Below are 14,873 nucleotides of genomic sequence, written 5' to 3'. Positions count from 1 at the left end.
AGCCCCTTCCTCTTCTCAAAGCATATCAATTTGGCATCCATACCGGCTAGCTCACTGATATACAAACTTCTTATTTCTGATCTATATGTCTTTGAATAAGCTACAGCCTCTTCCCGGACCTTTCCCCATATCTGCTTGGTGAAATAATACTTTTTATTCAAGGCTCAACCCAGACACAATTCTGAGTACATAAGGTCTTTTTCACAAACTAGGAGTTGGCTTTTTCCTCCATTGAGGTTTCATTGCATTTGACTTATCTTATCTGGAAGATATTCCCCACCAATGGTCTTATACTGTGATAAATATGCCATGTCTCCTTCACTAGCTGGGAACATGTCTAAGGCAGAAGTCTATAGTACTCCTGTGCCTCTCAACAGCATTTAGAAGAAGGTCTGGAATATATTATGTGTCCAGAGACTGCTAAGTAAACATATTACTGAGTAGTGCATGCGGTTAATTTTTAAACATGGTTTACAATGGGGGCAAATTTGAATTATGTGTGGAGTCTGTATAAAGCGTGTATGACTTATGAGTTTACGAGTAAGAATGTTGTGGTACAGATATATGATTTGTAAGGCAGAAGTGGTTCAAGAATGTGTATGTGTGTGTGTCTCTGTGTGTGCTACGTGCAAATGTGGCATATGATCAAGGCAGAAACTCCCCAGGGCTTCTCCTCACTATGACTTTGGCCAGGCAGCTCATCTTCCATGGCATTGACTTGATCTCCTACCCACCCAGCCCCTGCTTTTTTACCTTAAATGCACATCAGGCTCCAGCCCAAAAGCTCCATTTTCAACAGCTTTCTCAAAGGACATTATGGTGTTCTCAGGCCCCAGCTGTGGAAGAAAAGGACATCAGACCCTCTACCTCAGAGTTACTCCCCCACCCCCAACATCTCTTTTATGGTAGAGGGGAAGTCCAGTACTAAAAGTGCTTTAAAAAGCATATTTTGGCTCCCTCTGCTCTTTTTCAAAAGAGCCTGAATATATTCTCCTCCATCCAATACAATTCTAGAACTCTACTCATCTAAGGCATGTCACTGGGCATAGTAAAGAAAAATGGACTGAGAGGTGACCTGGGTTCAAGTCCAACCTCTACAATTAACTCTTATTCTTTTCATCTATAGCCAACACCTTTTCCTCCCAAAGATTCCTGTGATTCTGAAGTCCTCTTCACTCACCCATAAGCCCTACGCACACTGCTACTCACCCATGCCCATCATGTCCAGACCTACCATAGGTGCACCTCGACGTCCAAAGATGACCGGCTTGGGTCCCAATTCATCCTTCTTCTGAAGGCAGGGTGAATACATCCCAAACGGCATCACAAACAGACATATAAGGATGAGGAAAAAAGGCAATCCAATAGCCACTTGTACAGCTGAAAAGTGTGAAGAGTGGAGAGTGAGAAAAAAAGATAAAGAGGAGCGGAGACCCATCCGCAGCAAGTAACTATGCCAAAGCAGCAGGGAGTCAATACCCAGTGTGGACTGCCTGACTCACTCTCTATTTCTGTCACAGCCTTGTTTATTTTTACTGATTTGAAAGTGCAGGGCTATCCAAATGTCCGCATTATTATTAAGGCAATAGTTTTCAATGGAAAATTTACAGGAAATGAATTGTGCAGAGGTGGGAAAAAAAAGGAAGGAGAGGGCACATTAAGGAATAATTCTCAGGAGTAGGAGTAGAATGGCTGGTGCTGAGAAAGCCCTGAAGCCTGTAAGACCAGCCTAAAACGCCCCTATATATAAGGCAGTGCAGTACAGTGAAGGGGCACTGGCTGACAGAAATCTGAGTTTAAAACCAGACTACCACCATCTAATTGTGGGACTAAGAACACACTGCTTAACCTCTCTGGGTCTCTGTTTTCTTCATCCTGAAAAATGGGGCTATCTGGCTGCTAACATCTACTAAAATCTACCTAATAGAGTTTTATGGCTGAGTTTACTCATAACAAATACTCAGTAAATATAAGATATTTGCTTCTCTCTCTCTCTCTCTCTCTCTCTCTCTCTCTCTCTCACACACACACACACACACACACACACACACACACACACACACAATTTGGCCACAATACCTCTTATCACTGGCCATCCCCAACACTTATGATTGTAGACCTCTGAGGATTTTACCCATTTGTACATTTTTAAATTACCACCTATACTTCAGTCACTTTCAAATCTCTTTCTCCAGCTCTAACCTCTCAGCTTTGTGACTCTATCACATCTCTGGCTTCTCTTTCTCTTATGTTGTATAATCTTGTCTCTTCTGTACCTAGCTAAAATTTCAGAAATGAAAGAGAAAAGAGTTCATTAATTGTCCCCTTTAAGCTCTTGCCCCAAAACATTTCCTACCAACCACCCTCCACATATACACATACACACAGGTACAATACACGATGGCAACACTACCAATCCAGAACTGTTTTGTTTCTATCGGCGCCCAAGTCAGGAAGCACACACTCCTGGTTTAACCAACAGTAAAGAGAGATACTTAAGATCCTACTGGCATCTCAGAAAGAGTGGTGAGAGATAACTCCATTCTCAAAAAATTTAATGTAAAGCTCTGATTCTCTTTTGTCTTCATAATATTAGGCCAAAGAATGGAAAGGAAGCCAGTGGCAGAGGGAGACATTTCTGCTTCTGCTCTAAGTACCAGGTATGATGGACCCCCAGGGGCCTTCTTCGTTTTGCTAGAATGCAACCAGGGACATATGGACCTAGTATAAGTTCACTAGTTAAACTAGTAATGTTTGAATACGATCTAAAAGAACTGTGACTAGCATCACCACTCTATCGAATAAAATTAAAATGTTCTCAAACCCTCCTCTCCACAAACCCGTTCCATTTTCAGACAGTCACTGTGTAACAAGAAGAGATAATTCTTACTTTTCTGGAAGGAGAATCCCTCTTTAGAAGAAGGCCATATGAGGTTATGAGTTTGACCTCAAGGAGAATGCCTGAGTAATCAGCTAAATGAATTTCAAAGGGTCATAATGGTAGCTATCTACCAAGTTCTTCTTTTGCTGAGTTGAATATGCATGTGAAAGGCAGAGCTGAAAAAAAAATCAGGCTCCACCCATATGACATACCTTCTAGTTCCAAATTGACCAAGGAGGAGGCCACAGGCCAGGAAAGGAGAACCATCACAGTTACACAGCTCAGGTGTATGTAGGGAGCAAAGACCTGGGAGAAAGCCAAAAGTCAGGCTGACCACACTAGACAAACAGTGCTAGACCTACAGGATGATGCTTACCCTCAGTGAGAGCCCAAATGACAGCCACTCGTTATTCCAGTAAATGCGTGAAATGATCAGAAAAAACGTGCATATTCCAATCACTAGCAGAGTTAGGATCTGGGGAATGAAAAAAAATTTTTTGACCTCCAGGCACAAGGCTTGGATTAGAACTGTCCTTGGGAATTGTATGTGTGTCCCCACTATGTCAGAGACCTCATTTCCTCATCTTTTTAATCTGACCATCCTGTAAACCCCCAATATTGGATGGATTCAATCGTTTACCTTCTTTGCTCCCAAGTCTTTGTTATATAGCATGGCTGAAAAAATAATTATACAACTTCATGGGCTGATGCCTTTACTAATTATCATCACCAGCCTCAGCTGGGCCCTCAGCTTGGCCTAGCATCTCTCACTCAGTTTCAAGAAGGACTATTACAATATTCCTAAATATTCACTAATTGCTTTTTGTTTGTTTGTTTTTTTAACTAAGTGAATGGCAGGGAGGAAGGGAAGCAGGGAGGCAGAGACAGACTCCTGCATGCACCCAGACCGGGATCCACCTGGCAAGCCCCTTACAGGGCAATGCTCTGCTCATCTGGGCCACTGCTCTGTTGCTCAGCAGCCAAGCTATTTCAGCGCCTGAGGCACGGCCATGGAGCCATCCTCAGGGCCTGGGCCAAATTGTTCCACCATTTGAGCCATGGCTGCAGATGAGGAAGAGAGAGAGAGTGAGAGAGAGAGAAGAGAGAGGGGAGGGGTGGAGAAGCAGATGGTCACTTCTCCTGTGTGCCCTGACCGAGAATCAAACCTGGGACTTCCACAAGCCATGCTGATGCTCTACCGCTGAGCCAACCAGCCAGGGCACTACTTTTTATTTTATCCAACTCAATACAATCAAAAGTAAAGAATATTCTGTAATTACCTTTTCCTGTATAATTTCCCCAACAGACTGTAAGATTCATGAGGGCTAGGATAATATTTATGGTTATATCTTCACTGCCTTGCAGAATGTCTAATACATTTAAAGCATTCAATAAATAGTTGTTGAACAGATGAAAATATCTGCCTGCCAGAACACTATATACTTCATAGAGAAAAATCATTGAGGCTAAGTGTATATAATTTTAACTTCTTCCCCTTGAAATGTAGTCTTGCTATATCTGTGCTGTCTTCTAGAGAGAGCTTTGTTCCTTTCCATAATCTCTGTATTTATTAAAGTAATTATATCCATAATTGATTTGTCTCTCACACAATAACTCCAGGCCTTGCTGACATGAATGCTTAATTTTACTAAAACTTTAAGGAAGGACTATTCTACTGAAAGTCTTCCAAAAAATTGAAGAAGAAGCAATACTTCCAAACATATTTTATGAGGCCAACATAACCCTCATACCAAAACCAGGCAAGGATGGCACAAAAAAAGAAAACTACAGACCAATATCTCTAATGAATACAGATGCTAAAATACTAAATAAAATACTAGCAAATCGAATACAACAACATATTAAAAAAATAATTCATCATGATCAAGTGGGATTCATCCCAGAATCTCAAGGATGGTTCAACATACGTAAAACGGTTAACGTAATACACCATATCAACAAAACAAAGAACAAAAACCACATGATCTTATCAATAGACGCAGAAAAGGCTTTCGATAAAATACAAAACAATTTTATGTTTAAGACTCTCAACAAAATAGGTATAGAAGGGGCCCTGGCCGGTTGGCTCAGCGGTAGAGCGTCGGCCTAGCGTGCGGAGGACCCGGGTTCGATTCCCGGCCAGGGCACACAGGAGAAGCGCCCATTTGCTTCTCCACCCCTCCGCCGCGCTTTCCTCTCTGTCTCTCTCTTCCCCTCCCGCAGCCGAGGCTCCATTGGAGCAAAGATGGCCCGGGCGCTGGGGATGGCTCTGTGGCCTCTGCCCCAGGCGCTAGAGTGGCTCTGGTCGCAACATGGCGACGCCCAGGATGGGCAGATTATCGCCCCCTGGTGGGCAGAGCGTCGCCCCTGGTGGGCGTGCCGGGTGGATCCCGGTCGGGCGCATGCGGGAGTCTGTCTGACTGTCTCTCCCCATTTCCAGCTTCAGAAAAAATGAAAAAAAAAAAAATGGGTATAGAAGGAAAATATCTCAACATGATAAAGGCCATATATGATAAACCATCAGCTAATATCATATTAAATGGCACTAAACTGAAGGCTTTCCCCCTTAAATCAGGAACAAGACAGGATTGTCCACTCTCTCCACTCTTATTTAATGTGGTACTAGAGGTTCTAGCCAGAGCAATCAGACAAGACAAAGAAATAAAAGGCATCCATATTGGAAAAGAAGAAGTAAAGGTATCACTTTTTGCAGATGATATGATCCTATACATCGAAAACCCCAAAGAATCCACAAAAAGACTACTAGAAACAATAAGCCAATACAGTAAGGTCACAGGATACAAAATTAACATACAGAAGTCAATAGCCTTTCTATATGCCAACAATGAAACATTTGAGAACGAACTCAAAAGAATAATCCCCGTCACAATTGCAACAACAACAACAAAAATACTTAGGAATAAACATAACAAAGAATGTAAAGGACCTATATAATGAAAACTATAAACCATTGTTAAGGGAAATCCAAAAAGATATAATGAGATGGAAGAATATTCCTTGTTCTTGGTTAGGAAGAATAAATATAATCAAAATGTCCATATTACCCAAAGCAATATACAAATTTAATGCAATTCCCATCAAAATTCCAATGACATTGTTTAAAGAAATGGAGCAAAAAATCATCAGATTTATATGGAACTATAAAAAACCCCGAATAGCCAAAGCAATCCTAAAGAAAAAGAATGAAGCTGGGGGCATTAAAATACCTGACTTAAAACTATATTATAGGGCCATGACAATCAAAACAGCATGGTATTGGCAGAAAAATAGACACTCAGACCAATGGAACAGAATAGAAAACCCAGAAATAAAACCACATATATATAGTCAAATAATTTTTGATAAAGGGGCCAACAACACACAATGGAGAAAAGAAAGCCTCTTCAATAAATGGTGCTGGGAAAACTGGAAAGCCACATGCAAAAGAATGAAACTGGACTACAGTCTGTCCCCTTGTACTAAAATTAACTCAAAATGGATCAAAGATCTAAACATAAGACCTGAAACAATAAAGTACATAGAAGAAGACATAGGTATTCAACTCATGGACCTGGGTTTTAAAGAGCATTTTATGAATTTGACTCTAAAGGCAAGAGAAGTGAAGGCAAAAATTAATGAATGGGACTACATCAGACTAAGAAGTTTTTGCTCAGCAAGAGAAACTGATAACAAAATAAACAGACAGCCAACTAAATGGGACATGATATTTTCAAACAACAGCTCAGATAAGGGCTTAATATCCAAAATATACAAAGAACTCATAAAACTCAACAACAAACAAACAATCCAATAAAAAAATGGGAAGAGGACATGAACAGACACTTCTCCCAGGAAGAAATACAAATGGCCAACAGATATATGAAAAGATGCTCCTCTTCATTAGTTATTAGAGAAATGCAAATCAAAACTGCAATGAGATACCACCTCACACCTGTTAGATTAGCTATTATTAACAAGACAGGTAATAGCAAATGTTGGAGAGGCTGTGGAGAAAAAGGAACCCTCATTCACTGTTGGTGGAAGAAAGTATGGTGGTTCCTAAAAAAACTGAAAATAGAACTACCTTATGACCTAGCAATCTCTCTACTGGGTATATCCCCCAAAACTCAGAAACATTGATACATAAAGACACATGCAGCTCCATGTTCATTGCAGCATTGTTCACAGTGGCCAAGACATGGAAACAACAAAAAAGCCCGTCAATAGATGACTGGATAAAGAAGATGTGGCACATATACACTATGGAATACTACTCAGCCATAAGAAATGATGACATCGAATCATTTACAGCAAAATGGTGGGATCTTGATAACATTATACGAAGTGAAATAAGTAAATCAGAAAAAAACAGGAACTGCATTATTCCATATGTAGGTGGGACATAAAAGTGAAACTAAGAGACACTGATAAGAGTGTGGTGGTTACGGGGGGAGGGGGGAGAGGGAGAGGGAAAAGGGGGGGGGCACAAAGAAAAGTAGATAGAAGGTGACAGAGGACAATCTGACTTTGGGTGATGGTTATGCAACATAATTGAACGACAAGATAACCTGGACTTGTTATCTTTGAATATATGTATCCTGATTTATTGATGTTGCCCCATTAAAAAAATAAAATTATTTAAAAAAAATTTAAGGAAGGAATATTTTCTAATTTTTAACAAACTTTTCCAGAAAATAGAAAAAGAGGTAACACTTTCTAACTTCACATATGAAACCAGCAAAACCTTAATACCCAAACTCTACAAGGACATTACAAGAAAAAAACAGTACAGTCATGTGCCACAATAATGTTTCAGTCAACAACAAACCACATGTATGATGGTGGTCCCATAAGAATTAAAATGAAGCCAATAATTTTCTGTTGCTTGGGGTAGTCATTGCACAATGCATTAGTCAAGGGCTTATGGTAATACTAGTGTAAACAAACCTACTGTACTGCCAGTAAAAAAGTACAGTACCTTTTTTATATATGTTTAGATACACAAATACTTACCGATGTGTTATAACTGCCTACAGTGTATACAGGTTTGTAGCTGAGGAACAATATGCTATACACATAGCACCGGTGTATAGTATGCTATATACTCTTTTTTTTTTTTAACAGGGACAGAGAAGAGTTAGAGAGAGGAATAGACAGACAGAACGGAGAGAGATGAGAAGCATCAATCATTAGTTTTTCATTGTGACACCTTAGTTGTTCATTGATTGCTTTCTCATATGTGCCTTGACTGCGGGCTTTCAGCAGACCGAGTAACCCTTTGCTTGAGCCAGTGACCTTGGGTCCAAGCTGGTGAGCTTTTTTTTGCTCAAGCCAGTTGAGCCCGCGCTCAAGCTGGCGACCTCGGGGTCTCGAACCTGTGTCCTTCTGCATCCCAGTCCGATGCTCTATCCACTGAGCCACCACCTGGTCAGGCAGTATGCTATACTCTTTAGGGTTGAGGAAGTACACTCTATGATGTTCACACCATGACAAAATTGCCCAAGGATGCATTTCTCAAAATGTATCCCTGTTGTTAAACAGCACATGAATATATAGGCCAGGGGTCCCCAAACTTTTTACACAGGGGGCCAGTTCACTGTCCCTTAGACCGTTGGAGGGCCGGACTATAAAAAAAACTATGAACAAATCCCTATGCACACTGTACATATCTTATTTTAAAGTAAAAAAACAAAACTGGAACAAATACAATATTTAAAATAAAGAACAAGTAAATTTAAATCAACAAACTGACCAGTATTTCAATGGGAACTATGGGCCTGCTTTTGGCTAATAGGATGGTCAATGTACAGTTCCATATTTGTCACTGCTAGCTGTAACAAGTGATATGACGCGCTTCTGGAGCCGTGACACGTGCGTCCCGTGTCACTGGAAGTAGTACTGTACGTGAGCGATGCCGCCACATACAGGACTCCAGGAGCACAGGATGCGGATGACCACTAATGAAAGAGGTGCCCCTTCCGGAAGTGCGGCGGGGGCCAGATAAATGGTCTCAGGGGGCCGCCTGCGGCCCGTGGGCCGTAGTTTGGGGACCCCTGGTATAGGCCAATCTCTCCTATGCACACACATGCAAAAATCTTAAATTTTCCATTAGCAAACTACATGCATCACAATGGTTTAATTGTCAAATTAGACTCATATAAATCTTGTGATTCGGTGATCTTAACCAACACCAAACTTAACTAAAGGGTGCAGTCAATTAATTCTAAAGTTCAAATAAAATATCTTCCCTTGGAAAAATATGATCCTGTCAAATGCAGACACTCATAAAAAGTTCTTTTTTTTTTTTGTATTTTTCTGAAGCTGGAAATGGAGAGAGACAGTCAGACAGACTCCCGCATGTGCCCGACCGGGATCCACCCGGCACGCCCACCAGGGGCGATGCTCTGCCCACCAGGGGACGATGCTCTGCCCCTCTGGGGCATCGCTCTGCCGCGACCAGAGCCACTCTAGTGCCTGGGGCAGAGGCCAAGGAGCCATCCCAGCGCCCGGGCCATCTTTGCTCCAATGGAGCCTTGGCTGCGGGAGGGGCTGCCGGAGGGGAAGAGAGAGACAGAAAGGAAGGGGAGGTGGAGAAGCAAATGGGCACTTCTCCTATGTGCCCTGGCCAGGAATTGAACCCGGGTTCCTCTCACGCCAGGCCGACGCTCTACCGCTGAGCCAACCGGCCAGGGCCATAAAAAGTTCTTTCTTGTCCTGCACTAGGATATATTCTGTTTGATACTGGACTTTAAAAGTAACCTGTGTTTTGAGCAAAGTATGTGGAAACACTGCTTCACCAAAGCCACCTTTGTGGTTATGCAGCATTCTTATCTTGTCTCCCATTAATTATACAACTCCAGCCCACCATGTCTCCAACCCTACAAATCTATAAATTCCAGTTTATTTATAATTAGCAACTCAGATGTACCAGATTATATCCTGCTAGAAATTTTCACAGATAAGGATTTTCTGTTATCTTTTGGCTACTAAATGTTTTTAGTGTGTGTGTTTCCCAGAAAGTTGAGCTATGAGCATGCTTACAAGGAGTTTTGACTAAGGTCATTCATTCCTCTCTGAGCATCCCTAAGTAAAAGAGGAATGGGGTTACCTTGCCAATAGAACCAATCTCTCCTCCCAAATCTGAAAAGCTTAGTCTTCACAGTTTGAAGGCCTAACCAAGGTAGTTACCTTCCAAGGAAATGCCAACCCTTCTCATACTCCATCTCTATTTCGTCTCATTGCCTGCAGACTCAAACCTAGAATTAGATCCTAGAATGCCTCAAGAGATAAAGGCGTTGTCTATTTATATTGACAGAAACCCTACAGAATATGTGTGAAAAGGAATCCTAAAGGAGATAGGCAAGGAGAAACGAACATACTTTTAGATCAGGCTAAATTCATTGATATGTGTGTACTGACTAAAAAGCTTCTGAATACAGTTTACCAGAATCCAGGTACTATGTATCTCAAATTGATTCTAATTGTTTCTTTGGTTGTCTAAACCTTGGTTCAGTGGTGGCCTATGCTTAATGAAATTGGGATGCCAACAATTTCTTGGTGTTATATAGAAGAAAGAATCTAAAGATTTAATGAGAAAAGTTTGCTGGATTGGTATCACCCATGATAAGCTAACTCACTCCCTATCACATTCTATGGGAGGTCTCAGAGAACACCGAAAAATACACACTGGTCAGGAAGTGTCAGAATCCATGAAAAGCATTACAGTGGCTCTCCTCTATGCCTGAATAAAGGCAAGAGATGCTGCCATTGAAACTGGCTTTCTGACTTCAAGGCAATGATGAGATCCTGCTGTGGGAGACGACATGTAGCAGCAGAGGCAAGGTAAGCATGATTTCTATAACAGGCGCAAGGCTGTTATAGAATGTCATCAGAATGGCTTATCCTATAGGGATTCTTTGTAGTGCCTAACTGGTCATGGTGTCCCAACTCAAAAGTAGATAGGGATCTCAAGAAGACCTATTTTCTTCACTTCTCAATCTATATAAGGTCTCTATGAGACCTCATGAGTTCAATTTTCATCTGTTCTAATAACTCTTAAATTTCTATTTCTGGTTTGTGTGTCTCATTAGAGCTCAAGGAAATTTAAGAGGACCCACTCAGAGAGTTTGACATGTTCCTGGATTTCAGGAAACACAAGACCAGGTATCAAACCCATGCCTTGAAACAGTCTATAAAAAAGCAAGAGACTGTTGTTGGAGCTGCTCCACCAACACAAGGCAGAACAAAAGGAGGAAGGTATGCTGGAAATGACGTGCATGTCCACAGATGGTGGAGCAAAAGGTGCCTGCTTTCTGGGAATCCCTTGAGAGAAGCCATACTGATGTCATTTTTTAAAAGCTTCATAATAAGCCCTGGCCAGATAGCTTGGTGGTTAGAGCGTTGTCCCACAGCACAGAGGTTGCTGGTTCGATCCTCGGTCAGGGCACATATAGAAACAGATGGATGTTCGTGTGTGTGTGTGTGTGTGTGTGTGTGTGTGTGTGTTCCTCCCTTCCACTCTCATTAAAATCGGTGTTTTGTTTTTTTTTTAAAAAAGCTCCATATGAAGGGACCTCACCAAATTTTAGGAGGTATAGGAAGACAAGCATTGACTCCACCAAGAGACTCGTAGTCAAGGTTCTCAGCAGAAGAATCTCTGCAAATACACATAGAAGAAGCCCCTGGGATAAAGAGCCAACAACTGTGCCTTTATCTGGTCCTGATGGATCAACCCCCAATGACGCTCTTGCCTTTCCTTGTCAGACTGTGCTCTTTTATTCCATCTCCTATTCCCCTGAGCCCTCTCTCCTTTGGTGAAAAAGAAGTGATAGGATCATCATGGTCTCTCCACCAGTGCAGGCTTCCACCAATAGGGGAAGGGGAAAGTCTTATAAAGCTGGAGGTTGGGTTATTGCAATGAACTGAATTCTTAAATGTTCTTGTGACTATACAGGACTGGGAGCATAATGGAGCTTGCCTAACATCTTATTAGGATGGAAGAATAGAATTACAGAGTAAGTTTAATAAAGAATGGTGAGAAAAAACAAAGTTTGGGATCAGATCCTTCAGTAAATCAGTTACATCTGTTAGAAATTTAATGATTTCAGTTAAAACAGAGTAAGTAGATCTCTTCTTTTTAAGGGGAACTCCGAAGAAAGTGTGACTCTGCACTTAACACTGAGTGCCAGAGAGGCACATTCAGTTCTGGTCTAAGGTCTCCTATGAAGATTCAGCTGTCCTACCTTATGACCCCAGTGCAGGTATGGTTCATTCCCTTTCCAAAGCAACAAATATCTTAGTACCTGAATAAGAAGAAAAAAATGGTGTTTTAGAAATCAAGTTGTGGCCCATAGCACTGTTGTGTATTCAAATAACTCTCACTACATTCGCTTCTTGCTATACCTGCACTTTTCAGCCTCTGGGGGCTTGCCATGCTGTTCCTCTGCCTGAGAAGCGCTCCCTCCCCATGCCACTGACCTTCATATGTCACCTCCTATTTGTAACTTTTACCAGCACCCCTAGGAAGAAGTACCTATTATTTCCTGGGATTTCATAACAACCACCACACAGCTATCCTTCCTGAGTTCCCACCAATTTCTTTTTCCTGTGAAGGACCTTGTTCCTGGTATTACTTAGACCCATTAGTGAGAGAACAGAGGTCAGGGACCAGCCCTTCTCAAGGTCATTTAAAAGCTCTTTCTTGAGGAACTGGTGTCATTGTTACAATTGTTAACCACAGCTGTTAACACTGGTTTTTAGTCAATAAATTTTAGATTTCTGTGTAAATCTAACCAGTCATCAAGTCAGTGTAGACACAGAAACTAAAAACTGGAGTCCTCAGATGCTTAGTATATTACTAAGAGTTGGAGTGTACATAGCACTTACATTTATCAAAATAATTTTACACATAAGATTTCATTTCTTCATTACCCAGACCTATAAAATACCATTGTATTAAATATTATCATTCTAATTTCAAACAAAAGAAACTGAGTCTCAGAAGAGTTATACGACTTGATTGAGGTTATAAAGTAACCCAAAGATAGATATGGAAACAGAACCTAGGGCTCCCTCTTTTTATTTATTTTTTTATTTTTAAAATTTATTTATTTACTTATTTTAGTGAGGAGGTAGAGAGAGAGAAGGGGGGAGGAGCAGGAAGCATCAACTCCCATATGTGCCTTGACCAGGCAAGCCCAAGGTTTCAAACCATGGACCTCAGCATTTCCAGGTCAACACTTTATCCACTGCGCCACCACAGATCAGGCTGGCTCCCTCTTTTTAAACAGTTGTGTACATTGTATGTATCCAAAAAAAGTAGGGTAAAGTAGGATTTGTTAAAATATACTAGTTATTACACAGAACTCATTCCCACCTTAGAAGCTAACTTCAGCATTACACATTGATTGTGTATGAAAGCAGTACAATTCAGTGGCCAAAGCACATCATTCATCGGCATTTTCCCATTATGAAGGAAAGTGTCTACTGGTTTCTGCCATAGTCACCCTCCACACCAGCATGATTTGCCTAAAATAGAAATCTATGTATGCCAAATGTCTTAGACTTACTTTCCAGGTTTTCCAAAAGCTGTCACAAGCCCTTTTTTTTTAAAGCTTTGTTCCCCACTATTCTTCATTATGCCCTTTAGCCTGACAGCACTGACCTCTCCCTCTTATTTTGCCACAGCCCATATTTTCCTATCTTGCCAACTCTGTCATGATGTTCCCTCAGGCTGGAATGTTCTCCTCCATTCTCATATACTCACATCCAAATCCAACGTCCCTTCAAGATCCCACTCCAGTGCCGACTATTCCAAGAAGCCTTACTTAATCCTTTTAGCAGAAGTCACCTCTTCCATCTCAGAATCCCTGCAGAACTTTATTTAGGACTTTCTAATGAGTTACGATGTTCTGCCTGTGTTGGTTATTTTTGTCTATGATTTAGTGACCATACTAGATTCTAAACTCATTGGATTAAGGAACTATTATTACTTTTTATCTCATACATAGCTCTTTGAAATATCCTCCCTAAAAACAGAAACTGCTTATGTTTTTTTATCTCTGTATACTCAGTACTTATCAGTCATAATGATTAATACATTTTGTTGAAAAAAATTAATGCAAATGGCACCTGATGGGAGTTGGGTTTTTCTGTGTCAAGTAGGAAATCAGTGGGGACAAGAAATCATGATGTAGATGTATATACCCTGTGCATAAGTGGACACTAAAAACTCTAATTACCTGAAAGTTACTCTCCCAGGAGCTTTCCAGTCCACTTCGTAGGTAGATCTTTCTCTTGCCTGACCTGAATATTCCCCCCGACATGACACTACTGTGTAACAACAGAAGCAGGGTCACTACTGCCAAAAGACTTTGCTAAAACGTACTTTGTACCTGGACTAGGGGACTAGCTTTGCACATTAGAACAGGTTTTAAAAACTAGTTAATTTGTAAGACCCAGAAAGACTGATTCTCAGAAGAAAGGATATGAAACGAGGTAATTTAAGGTGTAAAGTTGCTGCTAATTTGAAGCTGTGGTGCCTAATAAACAATATTGAGTGAACCATAAAGTGGGCTTTGAAATGGGATGGGTTTTTTTTTGTTTGTTTGTATTTTAAATAACAGAAATTTATTATCTCACAGTTTTGGAGGCTAGAAGTACAAAATTAAGGTATTGGCTGGGCCATGCTCTCTCTGACAGTTTCAGGAGAGAATCCTTCCTTGCCTCTTTTAGCTGTTGGTGTTTGTCAGCAATTCTTTTTTTTTTTAATAAATAAATTTTTATTTTAATGAGGTGACATCAATAAATCAGGGTACATATATTCAAAGGAAACATGTCCAGGTTATCTTGTCATTCAATTCTGTTGCATACCCATCACCCAGAGATTGTCCTCCGTCACCTTCTATCTAGTTTTCTTTGTACCACACCCCTCCCCCTCCCTCTCTCCCTCCTTCCCTCCCCCCGCCCCCCCCCATAACCACCACACTCTTGT

The 14,873-nt window shown here is 41.0% G+C and overlaps 1 protein-coding gene across 1 annotated transcript in view; it reads right to left on the bottom strand.

Annotated features, from left to right (window-relative positions):
* The window catches only part of LOC136319573 (glycerophosphodiester phosphodiesterase domain-containing protein 4-like), a 165,116-nt gene that overhangs the window by 128,978 nt on the left and 21,265 nt on the right, over nt 1-14,873 (bottom strand). The window contains exons 4-9 of the mRNA XM_066252771.1: nt 12,124-12,183; nt 3,258-3,356; nt 3,094-3,187; nt 2,203-2,280; nt 1,235-1,380; nt 754-836 (exon numbers count right to left, since the gene is read on the bottom strand). Of these exons, the coding sequence (XP_066108868.1) occupies nt 754-836; nt 1,235-1,380; nt 2,203-2,280; nt 3,094-3,187; nt 3,258-3,356; nt 12,124-12,183 (560 nt within the window). The remainder of the gene's footprint in view (nt 1-753; nt 837-1,234; nt 1,381-2,202; nt 2,281-3,093; nt 3,188-3,257; nt 3,357-12,123; nt 12,184-14,873) is intronic.

The sequence above is a fragment of the Saccopteryx bilineata genome, chromosome 1, assembly GCF_036850765.1.
Source record: "Saccopteryx bilineata isolate mSacBil1 chromosome 1, mSacBil1_pri_phased_curated, whole genome shotgun sequence".
Taxonomy (NCBI): Eukaryota; Metazoa; Chordata; class Mammalia; order Chiroptera; family Emballonuridae; genus Saccopteryx; species Saccopteryx bilineata.
The sequence above is the reverse complement of the archived record's forward strand: the minus strand, read 5'-3'. Positions and strand labels throughout refer to the sequence as shown.